The sequence below is a fragment of the Asterias rubens genome, unplaced genomic scaffold, assembly GCF_902459465.1.
Source record: "Asterias rubens unplaced genomic scaffold, eAstRub1.3, whole genome shotgun sequence".
NCBI classification, from domain to species: domain Eukaryota; kingdom Metazoa; phylum Echinodermata; class Asteroidea; order Forcipulatida; family Asteriidae; genus Asterias; species Asterias rubens.
The window spans coordinates 12,373-22,321 of NW_022985736.1; the positions used below are offsets into that span (position 1 = coordinate 12,373).

A 9,949-nucleotide genomic window follows, 5' to 3' on the forward strand; every position below is an offset into this window, starting at 1 on the left:
TTCATGACGAGTTTTGGCGGGAATGTTTCTACGGTGTTCATCCTTGCTCCACATTTCTGCATTGATCACGATGCTGCACTAAAAGGGCAGCTCATTGGTACCCTGTTCGTTGTCAATGGGCTGGTAACCGTCCTTCAATGTACTATTGGAGTAAGGTATTGCAACTCATTTGATTCTCTGAATGTTGTTCTCCCTAAGCTAACATGGCATGTTTTAAGCAATCTTTTAACTATTTTCGGTTTCTGCTATATGGAACAAGTTGCCTGCTAAGGTCAAGAATGCAGTATATGAGTACAAAAACGTGTGCAAACAAACAAGTTGTTAAATTTATTTTGATCCTGCACTTAGGTCGGGGCTACATTTAAGTGCAAGTAGGTTTGGGGCTAGAATTCGGTTGGGACTGCACGTTTATGGCACATTTATTTTCGGTCAGCCTATATAAAGTGCTCGGGCGCATGCACCAGTGATTTAATATGTTTGACTCATTTCGAGTTAGAAAAAATGCTTTAAAATAACACCTTTCTTATATACACAGATTGCCGATTATCCAGGGCGCAAGTTTTGCCTTCGTTGTTCCAACCATTGCTATTCTACAAACAAGGGGCGAATGCCTCCCCGTACAAACAGGTAATATTCATTAAACGGTCGCTGTGTAATGTCGGGTGGGACGTAAAGCCGTTGGTCCTTGTGTAACTCACGTATATAACCCAGTGCGGTTCTCGAAAAGAGAAGTGGTTCACCCTGGTGTCCCTGGTTTGATTGGCATCATATTGCGCCACAGCACCTTGTTAACCATTACATGCTATGTAAAATGAGTAGGTCTCATAATTCAAACGTAGCCCACATACCTTGCAAAATACTGTATGTTAAAGCGCCTTGAGCGTCACTTCGGCTTTAACGTGGAAAACAACGGAGAACATCGTACAGACTTTCAAATGACCATGAACTCATTTGACTATTCCCACTTGGTCTTTCTCCGGAAAACGATCAGAGCATACTGATCGAAACGTCGAGCTGAAACCAACGGTTTTTTCAGAAGCACACCAACTCATTTTTAGAGATAGTCATTACGTGGTGTTACGCACATCTTTCCGTATCGTATTTCCAGCATGCAGAGTTTCAAATCCTACTTTATTCCCATATAAAACAAAAACATGACTGGCTTTTTGGTTTGACAGATGAGCAGAAGCTAGCAGCTGATGAAGATTGGTTGTTACGTATCAGAGAGGTAATTTCATAACCCATTAACTCATTGGTTTTTGTTAATGAAAATTGATTGAACGTGATTCAACAGCGGAATAAAACAGCTGAACGTTGAAGGAACATTACAGATTTTTTTTTTTTGCGAACAAAACAGTTGCGTAAAGTGTAAATCTGGGGTGTCGTGTTCCGAGTGGATAAGAGCACCGAACTCAAGCTCGGATGTTTCTGTTCAGCAGAGTGTGGGTTCGAATCCCGGTCGTGACACTGTGTCCATGAGCATGAGCAAGACACTTAACTAAAATTGCTTCTCTCCACCCAAAATTAAATGGGTACCTGTGAGGGCAGAGATGGTTCTTTGTAAATGATTTAGCCGATTAATGTTGCATGTATACGCCCAGGGAGCTGAGATGGTTTAGGGAATGAAGGCCAAGTGACCAGGGGTAATAATGTTGGAAGCGCTTTGAGACGCCCTTCGGGTGTGAAGAGCGCTATACAACAAACAGTTGTTATTATACATTGATACCTCACCATGCAATGCCTCAAATCCTATATGTTGTTATATAGGCACTCAGTTTGTGAACAAAATGGTGACATGGTCTTTCGGTTTAACATCTGTCATCAAATAATGTCTGCATCGATGTATGATTAACATCAGTTGCTTTTATGTAAATGATCCAAAACGAACGGTGCCTCGATTAAACTTGTTTTTATTTTAATTGGGACATTTTAATCGGGGATAAAGTATACTACTTCGTTGCAGGATAATAATGCAAGAAAAAACACCCTTGTCCGACTAAGTTGTGTGCTTTCAGATGCTTGATTTTGAGACCTCAAAATCAAATTCTGACGTCTCGAAATCAAATTAAAGGAAAGTTACGTCTTTTTCAAAAACCATGTTGCTTCAGAGGGAGCCGTTTCTCAGAATGTTTTACATTATATACCTCATATATAGAATTCTACAATCTGATTGGTTAAAAATTGAGTCATGGAAATAGCTATGCCGCCTTTTCCCATCAAGATGACGTCATGGTGACTATATGTCCGGGGCAAAGTCAATTGATTATGCCCGCCCTGAAAATAACGCAACCTTTTTTGGCAGACGACCTTTCACCGTAGTCAGTGTTGCTGATAAGAAGAATCTTAAGTTTATTCGGTGTATATAAAAATTTACTGCTTTATAATCGGGGAACAGCCTTAAATTATAGGCCCTCGGTGATGTCATAACCATGGCTATGCCATCAGCTTCCCTTCAGGCATAGTCATGGTTTTGACATCACCTTGGGCCTATAATTTTAACTGTGCCCCTCATAGCAGTCAATATTTCCATACTATCAACAGCTCCCTTTCACTCGCTACTATTAAGTAAGGTTTTGTGTTAATTATTATTTTGATTAATAACCAATAGTGTCCACTGCCTTTAATGATTGTTCTGTCTTCCCTGACAGATCCAAGGCGCTATTATGGTTGCATCTTGCGTACAGGTGGTTGTAGGAGCCACTGGTATCGTGGGGCTCTTGATGAATTTCATTGGTCCCCTGGCAATAACACCAACCATCACGCTGATTGGTCTATCCCTTCACCAAACAGCAGCGTTGAAGTCTGGCGCTCACTGGGGCATATCTGTCTTGTACGTATACATACTGTCACAATGTTGTGATACATGGTTTTAAATAATGTCTGTATTGTCTGTTTTGTAGAGTGTCATGGCCGAGTGGTTGAGAGCAACGAATCCAGTTCTGATGCTAAGTCACTAAGTGTGGGTTCGAATCCCGGTCGTGTCATTGAGCAAAATACTTTACTATAGTTGCTTCTCTTCACCCAGGGGGTATAAATGGGTACCTGCGAGGGTAGAGGTTGATATTGTGAACTTAATCAAAAAGCCTTCGGAGCGCTACGGCAGCTTGGGGCTGTATACTCCCCAGGGAGCTGAGCAAGATTAAAGGAATGTTATTGGCCCAATGACCAGGGGACTATAGCGCATTGGTACGGTTTACTGTGAAATGCGCTATATACGAATTTGTATTATTATTGTATTGTGTTTATACGGGATTTCAACATTATTATCAACTTTGTATAAAGGTATTCAAAATCAGCTTATGTAATAAAGATATGTATTATCGTTGTTCGTTTATTTTTGAAATCCCCCTTTTTCTTTTACATGTATTAGGACAACCGTTCTCATTATAATCTTCTCGCAGTTCCTACCTGAAGTTGGGATACCATTTTGCGGCTACAATTCTCAAAAGAAGTGCCATGTGACAAGGTTTAAGCTCTTCAAGTTGTTTCCAGTAAGCCTTAATGTTCTGTCGGTTACCATGGCCAGCAAATCGGCGGCCACAATCATTATTGAATGGAATTGAATTATGTTAAAAATGTTAGGAACTTGTGTTGCGTCATGTTTTATGTTCAGCTGTTCGTTTGTTTGTTTGTATGTCTGTCTGTCTGTCTGGCAGTTTTTTACGAGCTAATGCTTACCAAAATGGCCCATACTCTATTTATTTATTTATTTATTTATGCTTACTGTTAATGGTATGTTTTGCTTTTCTCCGCAATACATGTAACTGTCGTTATTCTTTTATGAGAGTATGGGAATAAATGTATTCCTGGATTGAATTGAATTGAATTATATACGAAGCAAACAGCCCATGGAACACCAGCTGGCGATTGTACATACTCCGTTTTTAATCCTTTCTCTATGCTAGGAACCTCTGTTACCCATATTGAAATGTGTAAGATTAATCAGTTCTGTTTTGCTTTCCCCAAATAGATAATTTTGGCTATAGCCATCGCCTGGCTTTGTTGTTTCATATTCACGGTCACCGGCGTGTTCCCTGACGTCCCGAATGAAAACACAACAGATCCTGGGTACGGATACCGTGCTCGAACCGATCTCAACAGTATTGTCCTGGAGAGCTCGCCCTGGTTTTATTTCCCGTATCCAGGTTAGCTTTATTATTGTAAAAAAACACACCAGTGTATTATTAGCTGGAATTTGCACTTTTAGGACACTAGGTGGCAGCAGACTAACCAGGTATTGTTCATGCGAGCATCTTTATTTCCATTTTAGTTAATTGTTGTTTGCAAGTTGTTTTGTTCCTAATCGTAGGTCTTATGTTTGTCCGTTTATCTTGTATCTGTCTGTCCGCAGGCTGACAAGCCTCGGCTTACCAAATCGGCCTCCATCTTTGACTGTATAAACTACTCTGTTCGCTAGATATACATTACATATGCATTCTGTAATGCTGTGTATTTGAGAGTAAGGACATGTATTTGAATTAAATTGAAACATTCAGAACTATGCTAAATACAGAAATTTACCTGGTAAGTCTGCTGCCACCTAGCGTTCTAAAGTTGCTCATTAGTAAAACACGTTCTTTGTGAAGCAGATACGGTACCATTGGTATTATCGTCAGTCAAAGTCTTTATTGTTTTGTATAAATATCATATTAGTTTGAATCCGACTCATTCAAAAGGACATTTTTTTTTTACCGTACGCGAGCATTTGAATTACACTTTTTGGGATGTAATAAAGATTTTTGTGTTGTATTGTATTGTATTGTCTTTGAGTTGAGAGAGACCGCCATATGGCTAGATAGCTTAGTTGGAAGAGCGCCGGCACATTAATCCGGAGATCGTTGGTTCAAATCCCACTCGAATAAACTGTTCTTTGTTTAACCAAAATTGAATTGAATCAATTTAAACATATTAGTTTCGCTCCGCCTCTTTCAAAAGGTCAGTGGGGTACGCCCACCCTGGCACTGTCAAGCGTTCTTGGCATTGTGGCGGGAGTTTTAGCGTCCATCATAGAATCAGTTGGCGACTACTACGCATGCGCCAGGTTGTCTGGTGCCCCGGCTCCTCCAAAGCATGCCATCAACAGAGGTATCGTACTGGAAGGGATAGGATGCATACTAGCTGGTGCCTGGGGGACTGGAAACGGAACCACTTCACACAGCGAAAACATCGGAGCAATTGGGCTCACAAAAGTAAGATCTACAATTGTTATAAGAACTTTACAATCAGCTATCGCACAGTCACCGACTGTACTATTGTAAACAAGTTGTGTCTACTTATTAACGGTACGGTAACAAATCGCGATTTAAAAAAAAAAAGATTTGAAGGAACACAGCTGGAGCTGGATGATACTACCAGCAGAATCTTCGACCTATACATGTACCATTAACTTCGAAGCCCCATGAAAAATTAACACATTTTTGACATCAAATACACCACAGGTTCTTATATCTTAGCCGCAAGTTGGACTTGGGGTATTTTCTTGTTTGTAGGGACTGAGTTTGCTAACCCATATACACACAGCGTTTGTTTGGTTCCGTTGCTTCAGCGAACCTGTCAGAGTTTGTTATACCATGTCAAAAAAGTTTAAGAGCAGCCAGTTTTACCCGCAATTTAAGCAGTACAGTTTAAATTAACTGTATGACCATGCGTTGGGGTGGATGTTGTCCTACTACGTCCACTTAAAGGTAGTGGACACTATTGGTTGTTACTCAACATAATTATTAGCATAAAAAGTTACTTGGTAACGAGTAATGGGGAGAGGTTGACAATATAAAACATCGTATACGAAACAGCTCCTTCTGAAGTAACGTAGTTTTCGAGGAAGAATTAATTGTCCACGAATGTGATTCCGAGACCTCAGATTTAGATTTTGAGGTCTCGAAATCATCATTAATTTGAAAGCACACAACTTCGTGTGACAAGGGCGTTTTTTCTTACATCGACGACAAATTGAGCTCAAATTTTCACATGTTTATTATTTTGTGCATAATGTTGAGCTACACTCCAAATGAGAAGCCTGCCGTCGATTTCACAAAACTCTTCCTAACTTAAGACCAATCTTAGGACTTGGGACAATCACCAATAGTGTCCAGCCGTCGATTTCACAAAGAGATACGACTCGTCTTATCTCGAGTTGGGTCGAGTAACTCGTCCTAACTTGGGATTAATCTTTAGGTCTGCATGCTACAGTGCAGGGTTGGGACTCGTCCTAAGTCCTTAGATCAGTCTTAAGTTAGGAAGAGTTTTGTGAAAACGACGGCAGTGTCTTTGAGCATAAATCTATAACTGCATGAGTTTTCTACATGATTATATTTTTCTTAACAACTATTTCTCACAGGAAACATTTGTTGATGGTTGTCTTATATTATGTCCACAGGTTGGAAGCCGCGTAGTTGTGCTGGCTGCTGGTTGCATTATGGTTCTACTTGGGCTGGTCAGTAAACTCAGTGCTCTATTCGCAAGCATACCTGATCCAGTCGTTGGGGGCGTACTCTGTGTGACATTCGGTTAGTGCTTGTGTTCTGTAGTATCTTGTTGGTGACACTTATACACTTTAAAATCACAAAAACACTAGTGGAACTTACTCAAAATTACCTAGAATGAAAACTTTTTCGGTTAATAGCAATGGAGAGCTGTTGATAGGTATAAAACATTGCGAGGCACGGCTCCCTCTGAAGTGACGTAGTTTTTGAGAAAGATGTAATTTGTGCCACGAGGGTGTTTTTTCTGTCATTATTCTCTTGCATCTTTGATAACCAAGTGAGTCCAAATTTTCACAAGTTTGTTATTTTAATGCATATGTTGGGACACACCAAGTGAGAATACTTATCTATGACAATCACCAAACGTGTCCAGTTTACTAACCACTGTTTATTTTCATGTTTTTTTTATATCAGGGATGGTAACAGCCGTCGGCTTGTCCAATCTACAGTACATTGACCTCAACTCATCTCGGAATCTCTTCATCGTCGGCTTCTCTACACTAATGGGACTCGTTGTGCCTCACTATCTCCAAACAAACCCAGGTTCCATCAACACTGGCAAGTAGAAACCAGTTTGTATAATTATGTGTGTGTGTTTTTTGCAAGTTCGCCCAACCATGCATTTAAACTGTGTTTGTAGTAGTTCTCATAGAACTGCAAAAGTTTTTTAGGTTAAAATTTCAAAATTTCTTGAGACTGGCTGGCTTGATTACTGTCAGTCTTTTTAAGGGAAGCCTCGCTCTGTTGATTAGGGATGATGATGTCTGTGAGCCACCCATTAAAAGCAGACCCAATGTACCTATACAGGGTGTCTAAAAAAAACTATACACTTTTGACAAGGTTTATACATATGAACCTCTTCCCCAAGAAATGTGTAAGCTCCACAGTACTTAACTGGAAGGCTCATTACTGCGATGCGCAACCTAAATGTCATACCCATTGCAAAAGTGAGCCGTGCTCAACCAATCGGACTTTTTGGTGTCGTATGAAAGTTGAGTCCATAAGCTATCCATATACATATGATTGGTTATATGAAAGGAACTTTGAATATCATAAAAATATACCAATATATCATTAATAATAAAATAAGAAACATGAGCACTTCACTTACTTGAGAGAATAGGTTTGTTGTAGGTCAGGATTACTTTCTTTGGAAGAGTTGGTCACAGAGTCACGGTGAAACCGGCGAGTTCTGCGATTCTGAATGATGTGAAAGTCACGTCTAAATGTTCTCCTCTACACAGGGTCAGGTGAAGTCGATCAAGTCCTGACGGTAATTCTGTCAACCGGAATGTTCATTGGTGGATTTCTGGGCATTTTGCTGGACAATACCATTCCAGGTGAGATCATGTCATAAATATTGATGATTTAGGCATTTAGGTGTGTTTACACCTAAAGTTTTTGATATTGTTGTAAAATATCATGAGAAACGGCTCCCTCTGAAGTAACGTAGTTTTTGAGAAAGAAGTAATTATCCACTAAAATAACAAACAACAGTCAGCTGAAGCCTTAAGCGTCGGAAACCACACTGTTTTTGCATTTATTAATATCTTGAAAGTTTGAAAACCAATTGAGTCAAAATTTTCACAAGTTTGTCAGAATCTTAAATTGACAATATTACCAAATCTGTCCAGTTCCTTTAAATTATATTGCACTTTATTGACCAATGTGGAAATAAACGTAAATGAAATTGAAATTGTAATGGAAACTGTCGTTATTTTCAATCCAGGAACCAAAGAGGAACGAGGCTTCACGGCGTGGCGTGAGCACATCACTGGAACAGAAAGTGAGAATGACGAACCAACAGATGTTAAAGTTGCCGAAGAGGGGGTAAGTAAGCACCCGAGCCAGACGCCTAACCGACGCCTTGTTGAAGAGACTACAACTTCACTGCCAAAGTGCTACGACCTACCATTCGGTATGAGGCTCATTAGACGTTGGACCTGGTGCTCGTACTTACCATTCAGTCCAACATTCAAGAGTTATAAATGCCCCTGCATAAAGAGTGATTTTGAAAAGAAATCAGAGAACAACTCCAGTTAGAAAGTATATGAAAAAGCGGAATATGTATCATGTAAACTATACCTACATTTCTAAGGAAACAAAGAGTTAATAGTAAAACATTTGCACACTTGATTTACTGACTGTGGTACGCTGATATACAGATTATTTGCACATGACGTCATTTACCATTATTGGTTTTTTAATGATTTAAGATAGTTTAAAGGCAAAATAGGAAATTAATGGCCGACTTTCATACTCCATACATTTTATTTTATTTAACCCATAATAAGCATAGGTTTACATTCCTTAACCTCAAAAACAGGTCTTAAGATAAGTATTTTTACCGGACAACATGGTGTCATTTTAACACCCCAGTACGGGGTGTTATATAAAAGCACAACCGTTGGAGAACATTTAAGTATACAGAAATCATTGTCTTTTACCATGAAAAAACCCAGCTTACAATAATTGAATTAGAGGACAGTTGAGGTTTTAGGACTCCATTGTCTATACACAAAGAGGTCTTTCTCCTGTAGTTTCAGCCTTGAAGTTGTTTTCCCTCTTTCAAATAGGAACAAATGTTGGTTTTGCGGTAAATGTTATAACTTAATTATACTATAGTATAATTGGCTGTCACGGGTATTATACTATCTGTCACGGGTATAAAGGATGCAATGGTGTCAAACTAACACACGCCTGCAAATTTGCTTCATGTCCACTTGGCATTTGTTGAATCCTTGGGTGCTTTTTAATAATTGTTATGTAGGACAAAGCTGTGTCAATCCTTTTGTTTTCAGAAGGACAGTCAACAATGGTAAATAGATAAAGCTTTGTGAACGAGGTGTAGGCGTCTTCTCTCACTTAATGCGGAGAGGTTGATAGTATAAAACATTGTGAGAAACGGCTCCCTCTGAAGTAATGTAGTTTTCGAGAAAGAAGTAATTTTCCACGAATTTGATTTCGAGACATCAGCTGTAGAATTTGAGGTCTCGAAATCAAGTATATTATTGTGCACACAACTTAGTATGACAAGAGAGTTGTTTTCCTTCATTATTATCTCGCAACTTCGACGACCGATTGAGCTCAAATTTTTACAGCTGTGTTATTTTATGTATATTATGTTGAGATACACCTGTGAAGAGTAGTCTTTGACAATTACCAATAGTGTCCACTGTCTTTAAGGCACTGGAGACTTTTGGTAATTACTCAAAACGATTGTTTAGCATAAAAACTTACTGTACTTGGTAACAATCAATGGAGAGAGTGTTGAGAGTGTACAACGTTGTGAGGATAGGCTCCATCTGAAGTAAAACGTGGTTTTTGAGAAAGAGGTTATTTTTCTCACTCAAAATTAATAATAAAATACCTCAGGCCTGAAGTCTTTTTTTGGCATCAGAGAGAACACAAAATTGTGTAACAAGAATGTTGTCTTCCTTTATTCTATTGCAGTTTTGATGGCTTAT

The 9,949-nt window shown here is 39.2% G+C and overlaps 1 protein-coding gene across 1 annotated transcript; it reads left to right on the top strand.

Annotated features, from left to right (window-relative positions):
• Positions 1-9,601, top strand: LOC117306504 (solute carrier family 23 member 1-like). The gene is made up of 11 exons (XM_033791059.1): positions 1-155; positions 536-627; positions 1,179-1,228; positions 2,649-2,830; positions 3,371-3,491; positions 3,971-4,145; positions 4,936-5,189; positions 6,377-6,506; positions 6,897-7,040; positions 7,727-7,822; positions 8,212-9,601. The coding sequence occupies exons 1-11, from the start codon at positions 4-6 to the stop codon at positions 8,523-8,525; spliced, it is 1,710 nt and encodes a 569-aa protein (XP_033646950.1). The 5' UTR covers positions 1-3; the 3' UTR covers positions 8,526-9,601.
• The last annotated feature ends 348 nt before the right edge of the window (positions 9,602-9,949 follow it).